At 45.5% G+C, this 15,148-nt stretch overlaps 1 protein-coding gene across 1 annotated transcript in view; it reads left to right on the top strand.

Annotated features, from left to right (window-relative positions):
- NCOR2 (nuclear receptor corepressor 2) overlaps positions 1–15,148 on the top strand; it is a 207,759-nt gene that overhangs the window by 30,579 nt on the left and 162,032 nt on the right. Inside the window, 1 exon segment of the mRNA XM_032229003.1 lies at positions 9,079–9,307. Within this exon segment, the coding sequence (XP_032084894.1) occupies positions 9,203–9,307 (105 nt within the window). The 5' untranslated portion in view covers positions 9,079–9,202.

Below are 15,148 nucleotides of genomic sequence, written 5' to 3' on the forward strand. Positions count from 1 at the left end.
ATTTTTATTTTTATTATTTTTATTTTTATTTTTATTATTTTTATTTTTATTTTTATCTTTAATTTTAAATCGCTGACCAAGATGGGGGGGGACATAGCCCAACACTGGGTGCGGCCCAGACCCCCATGCCTGGAAGGGAGCGCCCAATTAAACCAAATGAGACCAAATTGAATAAAGTAAATCCTACCAGTAATTCTCAACAGTTCTTGGACCAGAAAAGACTGAGAGGAAACTGGGATAGGACTGGAAGGCACCAGTATTTAAGCGTTTTCTCTCAGTCTTTGGACCAACCAGGCTTTGAGAATAACCCACGTGTGACCATTCCCTCCCCCTCTTCTGGAAAATTATATAAGTATATGATTAGTAGTGAAACGTTAGAATTAAACAAAAGGTGATGAGAGAAATGAATGAATATACTTTCGTGTAAACATGCATTAGCAGTAGAACTATATAGACGAGAGGACAGGAATCTTAAGCCTCTTAGAAGGAACCTGAAGGAAGATGCAGTCTTGAGAAATTCAGATCTCTTTGAGCTTTGGGAACCAAAGACCTCCGTCCTTCTGAATCGATGCAGTTGGGTAACCAGTTTGAAGCTTGAAATGTCCAGGAGATTCAGGAAAAGGCAGATTTACATAACCCATCAAAGGTCAAAATGGACCTTTGGTAGCAGGCAAGATTCCTCGGTCTCCATTCATGCAGTGTCCTTTGAAAGCAGCTATGTCATTTTTGGCCTAGGTAATCCTCACCTTGTGGCCATTTGTTTAATGACCACTGGAAGATACAGCAGTGCTAAGAAAAGGGACTTCTGACCAGTGCTTCCATTTTACAACTATCTCAGCCATTCCCAGGTCACATGATCAAAATTCAGGCACTTTCCAACTGATGTATATGTATATATATGATGGTTGCGGACTCCAGGATTCGCTTAATGACCTCATGTTTTGCTTAGCAACCCCCAACCATAAAGGTCATAAAATTATTTTAAATTAATTCCTTCTATGAAATAAGATTGTGTTCTACTTTATTTATCCATATGTTAAACTCTCGTACTTTATTCCAATCTCATTTTAAATTGTATTTTGTTCCAATTCCATTTTTAAATTGTATTTTAATCCCAATTCCATTTCAAATTGTTTCTATCGGATTTTAGTAATAATTCAGGTTTTGGAACTCTGCACTTCGATATGGCCCAATGAAATAATAATAATAATCATAGAAGAGAAGAGAATATAAGACTAGAATATATAGGAATAGGAGAGAAGAGCGTATTAGAATAGGAATAGAATAGAAATTAGAACTGGAATAGAATAGAATTAGAATAGAATTTAGAACTAGAATAGAACAGAACAGAACTGGAAGGGACCTTGGAGGTCTTCTAGTCCAGCCCCCTGCTCAAGCAGGAGAACCTATACCATCTCAGACAAGTGACTGTCCAGTAAACTTAACGCCTTGTTTAGCAATGGAAATTCTGCTCGCAATTGTGAGTGTAAGTGAAGGACTACCTGTGTTTATCTGGTAGCCCTACACTTACACTTACATCCTGGTAGCCCTTCACTTACACTGGCTCGTTTCCCCTCCACCCTCCTCTCTCTTTTTTGTTTCCCGGGGAAGCCAAGTTTTTTTCCCCTTTCCGAGCGAGACGAGGAGGTGGGACGGTGGACGGAAGCGATGAGAACAAGTCCTTGATGTCTCGGTGCCTGAAAATATTCCTTTTTTCGCCTGCCAGCTTGCTGCCGTTTGGCACTTTGTCTAACGTGTAACGGCAGGACAAAGTGTTGTGTTTTATTTTTAGCCCGTTCTGCATTAGTAATTAACTTGTCCTTTCGCCCCGTTCTGTCTCACAGTGGTGGCGAGAGAAGAAAGCTGGAGGCTGTTTTGTTCCCAAACCTGATGTGTTGTTAAAATTTCTTCCACCTGAAATGTGGTCGGAGGAAATAAATAAAGGTTCGATTTGCTTTCCGTGATGGGTAAGGCTCTGCTTCTCCAATCCAGGAATCCCCCAATTCTCTTTGAATTTGCAAAGAGATTCTTGCAAGTGGAAACCTGGTTCTGCCACAAACCAAGTTAATTGGATTAAAATCAGAAGAAGAAACAGAAAAAGCCAGCAGGGCGAACAGCAAAGATTGGCTTTAAACTATGTACTGGTGTTCTTTTTGCTAAAATCTGGAATGAATTCCCCCCCCCCCCCCTTTGATTTTATTCAGTTGGTGCTTAGTAGAATGGCTTTGTCTCTCTAGATAAACTTTAGCTAGTTCATGGACTTACAACTGCTAGGAAAAATCTTGGAGGCCACTTATTTGTATCCTTTTCTTTCTTTCTATTTTTCTTCCACTTTTTTGCTTTCCCTTCTTTTTCTCTTTCCTTTCTTCTTTTATATTAGTTTGTATTGATTTTTGATTGTCTCTTCTAAATGGCGTGTAAAGGTGGTTTATCTCGATGTGTCTGTTGATGGCTGAGCCACTTCTTTTTTTTAACCAACCCTGGCAGGACAAACTCCTTTAGGTGTGTAAATCTATTTATTATCTACCCATTTCTCTATTAGAAATGGTGCGGCATTCCTTTTGCTGCTTTTCAGATCAGCCCTTAAGTAGTTCCCCAAAATAGGCTTTGGAAATAATGTTGTACCAGAGCATTCAGCGGATAGTAGCTCAGTGTGAAGAACAAAATGAAAAGGAAATTCAATTGTTGATGGCACAAAAGTTGGGCCTTCCTCCAGCCATTGTAGACAAGTGGAATTTCCATTTCCCTCCTCTCTGTTTGCACAGTGGCGGTTGGAAAAACTCCAAGATGACAACAAGAAAAGGCTGCAGTGATTGCCCTTTTCATGCCATTCTCTTACACTGGCTTACTATTTTTAAAGTCTTTGAACAATGCTTTTTGTGGCTTCAAAACCCTTGGAGGCCACCACATCAACTGCAGCTTCCAACACGCATCCTGGGAATCTTCTGGAGCTCCAAAAGAGCCAATTTTGAGTTCTCTTCTCTAGTTTTTTTGCTCACAAACTGTTGACTTCGAGGTCTATTTCTCCAGTGTTGGCTTGTTCAAGGCAGGAAAGTCCGGACTTTGATCACCTAAGACAAATGATGGCGAATCTATGGAACCTATGGAGCCATTTCTGAGGCACGCGAGGCATTGCCCTGTCAGCTCTAGCATGCATGCACGTGCTGGCCAGTCTTGATTTTTGGCCGTTTTTCGCCCTCCGGAGGCTTTCCTAAAAAACCACCCAACCGGAAGTTTGGGAACGGACTTCTGGTTTGCGTGTTGGGCTGTTTTCGCCCTCCCCAGGCTCCTAGAAGGCCTCTGGACTCTGGGGAGGGCAAAAAACAGACCTACCAGGCCCACCGGAAGTTGGAAAACGGGCCATTTCCGGCCTCTGGAGGGCCTCCCCCAGGTGGATGGGGAAGGCCGTTTTCACCCTCTCCAGGATCCAAGAAAGCCTTGCGCGCATGCGTGGGGCATTAAATTATGGGGGTGGGCATGCGTGCGCGTGCTTTTGGAACCCAAGGTGAAAAAGGTTCGCCATCACTGACCTAGGACAGTGATGGTGAACTTTTTCAGCACTGAGTGCCAAAACCGGAACGTGCCTGCATGTGAGCGCATGCTCACTGATGATGTTACCTGGTTTGACAATGAAATGCCTGCAAGAAAACCATCAAGGTCTGGGAGCACCAAGGACCCCACAGTCCTCCTCCTCCTCCTCTCTGCAAACCCCAGTCCCTTCTAGAACTGATGATGTTATGTAGTTGGTTCATGAAATGTCTACAAGAAAACCACCAAGCTCAGGGAGCACCAAGAATCTCAGTCATCATCACCATTGTCCTTCTCTTCCTCCTCCTCCACTATCGCCTCCCCATCTCCTTCTCCTCCACAAACTCCACTCCCTTCTAACACTGATGATGTCACCTAGTTGGGTCATGAAATGTCTGCAAGAAAACAACCAAGCTCCTCCCCCATCTCCTCCATTCTACAAACCCCACTCCCTTCTAGCACTGATGATGTTATGTAGTTGGGTTATGAAATGTTTACAAGAAAACCACTAATCAGGGAGCACCAAGGAGCCTTCGTTCGTCCCCTCTCTTTATTGAAGACATGAATGAGTTAACCAGCCACCCTGTAAACCATAAACCATTGAATCCAAACAAACGTTATTTTAAAAAATCCCACCCCAATCACTTTATTTGTTTTTGTTATCTTTCAAGTGTCCGAAACTGAAACTTAAATAGTTTTTTGTTTGCTTTCCTCAAATTTTGCAAAGCTTCTGGGCCACCCAAGCGAAAATCCTGCCTGCCAGCAAGCCACCTGCCGTAACCTTAAGGCAGGCATTTAGCAACACAAGTGTGGGGAGTCATATTTTTTTTTATACCATACTGAGTCTGAATCCCTTTCTCTGCTAAACTGATACTCCACCAAAAAAACAAACAAACCCCCAAATCAAATCCAAATAAAAACGGAAGGACGTCGGTCCGATTCAAGTATAAAAAAATTGGCGATGGGGAATTTATTGGAACACAAAATAACTTCCCTGCAATGAGAAAATTGGGCTCAAAGCTTCGCCCACAGTTCTCTTGAAAACGGCAGCCGGAGTTTCCATAGCTACGGAGAATAATTGCTGGCAGGGAGAAACATTAAGGGAGGCACAGAGGCGAAGCGAATTGATCCTTTTGGGATTTTTTTCCCCCCCTTACCCCCTTTTCCGTTTTTTGCTTTGATGCAATTTTGGGGAGGGAGGGGACATTCAGTAGCCTGGGAAAATAAACGGATTTAGGATTTGTAAACAGCTTGGTTTTCCTGGTGGAGATCCGTGTTGGGATTGTTGAGTTGGGTATGACTCCCAAAAATTAAGGCATGGATGGTCCTCGACTTATGACTACGACTGAGCCCCCAGATTCATGTGACTAAGCAAGACATTTGTTAAGCGCATTCTGCTCCATTTTGCGACCTGCCTTGCCACAGTTTGTTAAGGGAATCGCTGCAGTTTTAAGTTAGTGGTACGGTCATTAAGTGATATCTGGCTTCTTCCCCTTTGACTTAGCTGGTCAAAAGGTCACAAAAGGGGACTCCCGTGAACCCCTGGGACGCTGCAACTGTCATAAATAGGAGTCAATGGCCAAACACCTGAATTTTGATCACGTGACCATGGAGAGGCTGCAGCGGTCGTAAGTGTGAAAAATGGTCGTAAGTCACTTTTTTGGTACCATTGTAACTTTGAATGGTCACTAAACGAATTGTTGTAAATGGAGGACTATCTGTATTCCTCTTTCAGTTCTGCCAATGTGGAATCCAATGTGGTTGTTTTTAAATCCTAAACCAGAGTTTGAAGATGGGCGTTTTGTGGTTTGCAAATTAGATGCTTTCCCCAACCCTTTTTTGAATGAATGAGGTGGAAGGGACCTTGGAGGTTTTCTAGTCGAGCCCCTTGCTCAAGCAGGAGAACCTAGGCTATTTTAGATAAATGACCGTCTGTACTCTTAAAAACCTCATGCTTGACACCCTCTTTTCTGTGGCAGCCCCTCAAATATTGGACGATGCTATCATGTCTCCCCTGGTCCTTCTCTTAACTAGACTAGCCATGCCCAGTTCCTGCAACTGTTCATCGTATGTTTTAGTGTCCAGGCCTTTGATCATCTTAGATAGATTCAGATTAACAGAGTTGGAAGGGACCTTGTACGTCATCTAATCCAACCATTACCCAAGCAGGAGACCCTACACCATTTCTGACAGATGGCAGTCCAGTCTCTTCTTGAAAGCCTCCAGGAATGAAGCTTCCACAACTTCTGAAGGCAACTTCTGCTCCATGGGTTGATTGGTCTCACTGTCAGAAAAATTATCCTTATTTCCAGGTTGAATCTCTCCTTGATCAGTTTCCATCCATTATTCCTTGTCTGGCCTTCAGGTGCTTTGGAGAATAGCTTGACCCCCTCCTCTCTGTGGCAGCCCCTCAAATATTGGAAGACTGCTATCCTGTCTCCCCTGGTCCTCCTCTTCACTAGACCACCCATGCCCGTTCCTGCAACCGTTCATTGTACGTTTTAATCTCCAGTCCCCCAATCATCTTGGTTGCTCCTCTGTACCCTCTTCAGAATCCATTTCCATCCATTATTCCTTCTCTGGCCTTCGCGTGCTTTGGAAAATAGCTTGACCTTTCAATTATTTAGATTATTTAGATCATTAACCAAATCACCCACAGTCATTAAGCCAGGTGTCATTAAGCCAGCACTATTGGCAATCTGCTGCCAGCTTTCCCCATTGGCCTGACCAGTTGGAAGCCAGCTTGGAAAGTCTCAAGCGGCGATCCTGTGACTTGCAGGGAAGTTATGATGGTCATAAGTCTGAGGATAGGTTATAAGTCATTCCCCCCCCCCAGGTGTGGTGGTAACTTCAAAAGCTTGCTTAACAGTCAGTTATAAGCCAAGGACCTCCAGCCAAGGACGGAGTGGAGGGAAGGTTTGAAAAGACTAAGGAGAAAGTTTTTGAAGTATATTCAATTGGTGAGGCAACTTTTTCCATCCCCTTCTGGGAGTGGAGAGGGAAGGGAAGGTACCCAAGAATGAACCTGGGGACAGTTTTGTAAATGAGTCCCTTTTGTTACGCAACCCCAGGGACAAATTCTGAGGAAACCGAATTCTGTTGGTGGTACGTTGGGCTTCATTTTTCTCTTCCCTTCTGGAAACCATGCAAGAAAAACAAAATTATTTCAATGCTGCAATGGATGAAGGGGAAGAAGAAAAAAACAAACAAACTTGTTTGGAGAAAACGGTTGGGTCAACTTTGCTCCTGCCAATTTGGGCCAATTTAAGCAGAGTGTATAGGGACGTGGTGGCTCGGTAGTTAAGATGCTGAGCTTGTCGATCAGAAAGGCCAGCAGTTTGGCGGTTCGAATCCCTAGCGCCACGTAACCGTTGCTTGTTCCAGCTTCTGCCAACCTAACAGTTCGAAAGCATGTAAAAAGTTGAAAAATAGGAACCACCTTTGGTGGGAAGGGAACTGTGTTCCGTGCGCATTCAGCATTGAGTCATGCCAGCCACATGACCACGGAGATGTCTTTGGACAGCGCTGGCTCTTTGGCTTTCAAACGGGGATGAGTAGCGCCCCCTAGAGTCAGGAACGACTAGCACATATGTGCGAGAAGAACCTTTACCGTAAGCAGGGTGTAAATAAAGTTTATTTCAGGATGGGAGTGGAGGGCTTCTTGAAGCACCTGGAGAACTGGGTTTTTTTAATAGAAATCTTGACAAAGCAGAGCTTTCTATAGGTAGTCCTCGACTTACGACCATAGTTCAGTCAAATGTTTCTGTTGTTAAGTAAAAACATAGTTTTGTCCCATTCCAAAGGTGCTTTTTCAGGAAGTAACTGGACTTTCTTCTTTTTTTTCTTTTGAAGTTGTTTCACTTCTCATCCAAGAAGCTTCTTCAGTTCTGTCAGGAGAGTGAGGAATGGAAGGATTTATACTCCTTGCAGACATCTGGTCCTTTGCATCCTTTTAGTATCCTTTAAGATAAACCTCCAAGTGCTTCAAGGACCCTCTAAAAGGATGCAAAGGACCAGATGTCTGCAAGGAGTATAAATCCTTCCATCCTCCATCATCTAGTCAGAGGTGAAGAAGCTTCTTGGAGGAGAAGCAAAATGTCTTCAAAGGAAAAAAAAAGAAAGTCCAGTCACCTCCTGAAAAAGCACCTTTGGGACAACCGTGACTTGAAGGACTCAGAATCTCTACAGAGTTTTGTCCCGTTTTACAAACTTTCTTGTCACAGTTAAGTGAATCTCCGCAGTGGATAAGTAGTAACCCGCTTGTTCAATGAATCTGGCTTCCATCTTGATTTTGTTTATGGGGAGGCTGCAAAAGGGGAATCTGGGACACTGAGACCGTCATAAATACAAGTCAGTTGCCAAGTATCTGAATCATGGAGGATGCTTCAAAGTGTGAAAAATGATCGGAAGTCATTTTTTTTCACTGCCGTTATAACTTTGGTCATGAAATGAATTGTTGTAAGCTGAGGACTATGCAAAATAATTTAAGGAGCCGTGAAAAAGAACTGGTTACGTAGATTGTCCTCGCTTTACAACATTTGTTTAGCGACCGTTTGAAGTTACAGAGATCCTAAAAATAGTGACTTAAAACCGGTACTCCATAGCCACGTCATCAAAATTGCATGTTTACAACGGTTGTGGCATCCCAGGGGGCATTGCTTGTGTCACCGACCATCCTTTGCAACCTTCCCAGCTGGCTCCCGGCAAACCAAGTTAAGGCGGGAGGGGGTAGCCAGATTTGCTTAATAGCCAATGTAATTCACTTAACAACTACGGTGATCCACTCAACATCCCTGGCCAAAAAAACCAAAATCGGGCCTAGCTCTCTTCCCAAGCCTGCCTAACTTGAGCGATGGAAATTCTGGTTCCCATAATGGTCGTAAGTTCAGGACTTCAAATGTCCTAGCTCCGTGATGGCAAACCTATGGCACGCGTGCCACAGATGGCAGGAGGAGCCCTCTCTGCGGGCACACGAGCCCCCCCATCTCAGCTCCACTGCACATGTGCGCGTGCCTCCTGACGGCCAACTGATTTTCAGGTCTCTGCCGCACATACAGGAGACGTACTTGTCTGCGCAGGGGGTTGCGTGCACATGTGCAGGGGGAGCATGGGGTGTGTGTGGCATGCCCCGTTTCCGGTTTCAGGACGCTTCAGGGAGGCCTGCTAGGCGCAAAACGTGGGGTATCTCCCACGTCTCGATTTTGGTTCAGCAGACTTCAGGGAGGCCTGCTAGGCCCAAAACGTGTCACGGGGGGTTGCATGCATGCGTGTGTGTGTGTGAGAGAGAGTGCAGGGGTTGCGCGCACATGTGCAGGGGAGGGGCGCATTGCTTTATGGGTGTGGGCATGTGTGCGTGATTTTGGCAGGCGAGGGGAAAATGGCCCTAGCCAGATGGTGGTGGTTGTTTTTTCCCGGACCAAGAATTAAAGTTGGGACTCCTTCACGGGAGGGAGGTACCCCTCCCCATTTAACTGTCTCAACCCCTCTCCCCCACCATTTTCTTTCAATGGGACTCTAATCTAATCCATCCTGCCTTTCTTTCCCTTACAGGCCCAAGGGGACATGGCTGAGGCGAGCATTGTACGCCCGGACTCCGGGATTCCTTAGTGCGTCGCATTGCTGAGTCTCAGGAGGGACCCCCAAAGAAGACTGCTTCCCCTTCCCCCCTTTGACAATGGCTGGATCTACGCAACCGGCAACCCAGACCTGGCGGGGGGCAGAGACCCACTACCCCTCCCACGCCATGTCCTACCCCGTGGCATTAAATCAGGCCCATGTGGTGAGTGTCTTCTCTTCCCTTCCCTTCTTTTCCCTTCCCTTCCCCATCTATTTACTTCTCTTCTCTTCCCTTCCCTTCCTTATCTCTTCTCTTCCCTTCCCTTCCCCATCTATTTCTCTTCTCTTCTCTTCTCTTCTCTTCTCTTCTCTTCTCTTCCCTTCCTTAACTCATCCCTTCCCTTCTCTTCCCTTCCCTTCCCCATATATTTACTTCTCTTCCCCTCTTTTCCCTTCCCTTCCCCATCTATTCCCTTCCCTTCTCTTTTCTTCTAGTCCGACTTGATGCAAGCACTGAACATCATTGCTTTTGGCTGGCTGTGGGTCTGCCAGTGGGGCAAGAGTGGGCTTCTGGGTCATGAGGACTAGAGCCTCGGGGTAGTCTTTGTGAAGAAGATGATCACATGATCAGAATTCGGGTGCTGGGCCAACAGTATAGTTCAAAACGGTTGCAGCATCCTAGAGTCATGGGTTCAACAAGCAACGGGGGAAGCTGAATTTGCTCAGATTCACTTAAGAACCGCAGTGATTCACATCACAAAAACCTGGCAGAAAAAGTTGAAGGAGCCCTGGTGGCTCAGTGGTTAGAATGCAGTTTTGCAGGCTGACTCTGCTCATTGCCAAGAGTTTGATCCTGACTGGCTCAAGGTTGACTCAGCCTTCTCTCCTTCCAAGGTGGGTAAAATGAGAAGCCAGATTGTTGAGAGCAAGGAGCTGACTGTAAACCGCTTAGAGAGGGCTGTAAAGCATTGTGAAGTGGTATATAAGTCTTAAGTGCTACTGCTAGTATTATTTCCCTCCCTCCCTCCCTTTCTTTCTTCCATGGTGTGCAGTGGTTAGAATGTTGTATTGCAGGCTAACTCTGCTGACTGCCAGGAGTTCAATCCTCACTGGCTGAAGGTTGACTCTGCCTTCCGTCCTTCTGAGGTCAATAAAACATGGATTCAGATTGTTGGGGGCAAGAGGCTGACTCTGTAAACCGCTTAGAAAGAGCTGCAAAGCACTTTGAAGCGGTATATAAGTCTTAAGTGCTGTGGCTGTTGTAAAATTGGGAGGGTTCCCTTAACAACTACCTTGCTTAACATCGTAAATGTTGGCTGTAAATCTAGGACTACCCTTACGATACTCCTTTGAGTTTGCTGGGCCTGCTTTGAGGCTGACATTTATGGATCTTCCGTGGACAATCACGATTAGGGAAACCCCATTCTCTTCTCTGTGTGCCTTTCAGAAATTTCAAAGTCTTGAGAAGGCCTTTGCAAACAAAACCCATCTCAGCTGATCTGAGGTCAGATTTCTTTCAAGCCAGCTAGAGAGACAGCCGGGGGAAATGGAAATGCACAACTGTGTTTAAAATGCCCCCCCTCCTCCGCCCCCCCTTCCAAGAAACTGTCTCCTTGCAGGCAGAAAGTCTGCATAAAAGAAACCATAATTACGCTCATCTGGAACGTACTTGAAGCTTCGTTCCTCATTGTTCCGCTACTCGGGAATGGATGTTTGTTTTCCTGCTTTTTGCTTTCTAGATCCAAAGGACATCCAATTGAGAGCAGAGAAAAAGATCAAAAGAGCCCATTGTTACTATCAGACTTGCCCAAAATAGCCCCTGAGCTCCATAAAGGAAAAGAAAAAAGAAAGAAAGAAAGAAAGAAAAAGCAATCTTATCATGAGAACTTAAGATTCTTAGAGGCAGGGAGCTGTGCCAGGTATTATTATTAGCATTTGAATAATTCTGGCTCTCCGCGCAGGCTTTACAAGATAAAAATTCAATAAAAGGCCCACAGTGGGAAGAAAAGGGACAAGGAAGTAAGGTTAACCCATCAACTTAAGCATACCCTGAACTCCCAAATGGCTTGGACGTAGAACCCAAAACAGGGATAATAATAGGAAGATCAAAAATGGAATGGAATAGAATAGAATAGAATTCAGGATAGGATAGGACAGAAAAGAGAATAGAATGAATAGAACAGAATAGAAATTAGAACTGGAATAGAATAGAAATAAGAAAAGAATAGAATAGAATAGAAAAGTAATTAGAGTAGAATAGAATAGAATAGAATAGAATTCATGATAGGATAGGATAGAAAAGAAAATAGAACAGAATAGAAATTAGAACTGGAATAGAATAGAAATAAGAATAGAATAGAATAGAAATCAGAGTAGAGTAGAATAGAATAGAATTCAGGATAGGATAGGATAGAAAAGAAAATAGAACAGAATAGAAATTAGAACTGGAATAGAATAGAAATTAGAATAGAATAGAATAGAAATTAGAGTAGAGTAGAATATAATTCAGCATAGGATAGGATAGAAAAGAGAATAGAACAGAATAGAAATTAGAACTGGAATAGAATAGAAATAAGAATAGAATAGAATAGAAATTAGAGTAGAGTAGAATATAATTCAGCATAGGATAGGATAGAAAAGAGAATATAATGGAATAGAAATTAGAAAGAACAGAATAGAATAGAATAACAGAGTTGGAAGGGACCTTGGAGGTCTTCCAGTCCAACCCCCTGGTCAGGCAGGAAACTCTATACTCGTGATGGTGAACCTATGGCACGTGTGCCCAAAGGGGCACACGGAGCCATTCGCCTGTCCAGTGTGCCGTCGCTCTTTCCTCTTCTGCATTTCTGGCGCTCATCTGCGCACAACAATCAGCTGGCCTTTGCGCTTGCGGCAGTGCCGGAAACCAGAAGAGCTGCTGTTCCATTTTCCTGCATGGGCATGTGTGCCAGACTAGCTGGCTGGCACACATGCGCAGGCCAGAAACCGGAAGTTCGTTTTTAGGCACACACATGTGCCCTGGGCAGCTCCTCTTGCGGGTTGCAGTCCAGACGAGCGCGCATGGCACTCAGTGCCGAAAAGGTTCGCCATCACTGCTCTGTACCATTTCAGACAAATGGTTATCCAACCTCTTCCATTGTTGGAGCATTTACAGCTTCTGGAGGCAAGTTGTTCCACAGGTTAATTGTTCTAACTGTCAGGAAGTTTCTCCTTAGTTCTAAGTTGCTTCTCTCCTTGATTAGTTTCTGTCCGTTGCTTCTTGTCCTGCTTCAGGTGCTTTGGAGAATAGCTTGACTCTTCTTTGGGGCAGCCCCTGAGATATTGGAGGCTCCACCCACCTGCCCCAATGTAATGCACGAGCACTGCACATGCTCAGAAGGCAGTGCTTATGCGCAGACGAGGTCCGTGCACTCACATTTGTGAACCGGTAGGAAAGGAAAGTGAATCCCACCTCTGGGAGGGGGGCTCCCTCACACCCTGTTTTTGGTCTGGATGGCCTCCTGCAGCACTTTGTTGGCCAAAACAGCACCGGGGAGCTGCGTGCATCCCCCACCCCCATGCCCCATTTTTTGCTGGCAGAGTGCTGCAGGAGGCCATCCAGGCTGAAAAGGCGTGCGGGTGGCTTAACGTCGCGTTGAAACGACGGACATTCTTGAGGCTCCAAGACTGCCACCAAATTCTGGCCGCTGGACGGTCCAATCTGGACCTAAACCGTCCCAAAGACACAGTGACAGGAAGGGGTAGGTCCCGTCGATCCCGGAGACAGCTGCAAAGTCTCTGGTGATCCAGGAAAAAGCCCCTTTTGCCGGTGGCTTCTAGGTAGCCAGAAGGTTGCTGAAACTGCTGACACCCCTGAATTTAGAAATGGCTTATTTGAGTAGCAAAGTGATCTGTGGCCATTTACAACTTGATCTGGTTTAGCATTTTGGGGTAAATCCAGCCCTTATTGGGTTAGCGAGCCATGACATGGGGCTTCAGATGTTTTGCAAACTCGTTGTACCATCTGTGCAAATCCAGATCTGGGGTCAGGACCCGTGGGAGTGGGAGTCTAGCCGTGGGGAGGAGGTCCAGGTGCAAAATGCTTTGTAATAAAGACAGAACAGGGATGACGAAGTACTGTGGGAAAAAAATGAATCAGGAAGGAAATCTTAACCAAGATGTTAACTTCTGGAGGATATTCTGGTGCAGTTGATGCGGTTTTGACTCTGAAGATGACCGTTAATTTTGAGGAAGCTTCTCCTTTTGACCAAAGAGTGGTTGACTAGGGCTTTTCTTTACTTCTCCTTTCCCCCCCTCCCCTGAGTACTTTTGACCTAGAAATATACGTTTTGGAACCTTCGATGTACCTCAAAGTTCTCCATACTCTCCCATGCCCTCTAAAGTGAAGATACTTCCTCAAATTGTGGGTTTCCTCTCTTGTTGCATCACTCTTAAGTTTCTCGGCGGAGGCTTTGTCAGGAGGTTACAAAAAACCCAACCCTTGCTGGCCCTACGGAAGGAGAAGAGTTTTGGGGAATAAGCAAACAGAGGATTAAAATTTCCTGGCTGACTTTGTTTGTCCAGAAGAACCCAAAAGCCAAGGTAGAAGATCAAGGATAAGTGATACAGAGAGCAGGGGTCTCCAACTTTGACAAGTTTAAGCCTGGAGGACTTCAACTCCCAGAGCCAGTTGAGGAATTCTGGGAGTTGAAGTCCTCCAGGCTTAAAGTTGCCAAGGTTGGAGACCCCTAATACAGAGCAAGGGGCCTTTTGGACCTCAGGGACCACTAAATTCATAATTTTAAATCCCGCAGACCACTAATAGGATCTGCCTAATGACCGGCTGGGTGTTCGTGGCTATGTGGTCATGTGACTGGTTGGGCATGGCCAACTCGATGTCACTCATGTTGAGGGGTGCTTTGCCAGCATCTACTTGCCACTCCTCGCCTGACCGCTGACTCCTTAGGGCCCCAACAGGAAGCAGTTGCTGGAGCTAAGCAGCCACCATGAGAAAGAGTTGGCAAAACAGCTCAGTTCAAATGGATCTGACCGAAAAGGAGGCTCAACAGAAACACCTCACTGAGGACTAGGAGCATAGGCTTTCCAAGCAGAGGGAAGACCTGCGGGAGTGCAACGGCAGGGACTGGTGCCTGGAGACTCAGCGGGCTGAGATGGTCAGCCAGTTCCAGGTCATGATGCAGTCCCACTGGAACGAGGCCCTCTGGCTCTTGGCCACCAGCTGACCTTCCCTCCAGCCTTCGCCCAAAGCCCCACACCAGGAGGCTGAAGCAGACCCCAAGTTGGAATTTCTGCCCCCCTCCGACCCACACAAAAAGAACCCGAAGGGGGAGACTCTGTGCGTTCATTGCATGTATCTGGTCCAGGGGCCGTAGTTTGAGGACCCCTGATTTAGTGCAATGTAAGAAATGAAAATATTTTTTCTGCGAACCACCAAACTTTTCTCGTGGACCAGCAGTGGTCCACGGACCCCCAGTTGGTGACTGCTGATATAGAGCAGGGGTCTCCAATCTTGGCAACTTTAAGTCTGGAGGACTTCAATTCCCGCAGCCAGCTGGGGAATTCTGGGAATGGAAGTCCTCCAGGCTTAAAGTTGCTACGGTTGGAGACCCCTGATATAGAGGATATAGAGAAGGCACCCTCCCAGGCTCATGCAATCCCTTTTTGCGACCTTCTGACAAGCCAAGTCGATCGGGGAGCCAGATCCACTCCACAACCGTGGGATTAATTTAACCATGGCAGAGAATTCACTTAACAACGGTGGCAAGAAAGGTCGTCCAATGGGGCACAAAGCTCAACTGAACAACTGTTTTGTTTAGCAACAGAAATGTTGGGTTTGAAAAGGGATCATGTGACCTCCCAGGACACTGCAACCATCATAAATACGAACCAGTTTGTGTCTGAATTGTGGTCACGGGACCATGGGGAGGCTGCAACGGTCGTAAGTGTGAAAAAGGGTCCTATTTTTTCAGTGCCGTTGTAACTTTGAGTGGTCGCTAAGTGAACTGTTGTAAGTTGAGGACTATATCTATACGTGATTTTGACCTGAAGCTTTATTCTTCTGTTT

This window comes from Thamnophis elegans, chromosome 13, assembly GCF_009769535.1.
Source record: "Thamnophis elegans isolate rThaEle1 chromosome 13, rThaEle1.pri, whole genome shotgun sequence".
Classification (NCBI taxonomy): Eukaryota; Metazoa; Chordata; class Lepidosauria; order Squamata; family Colubridae; genus Thamnophis; species Thamnophis elegans.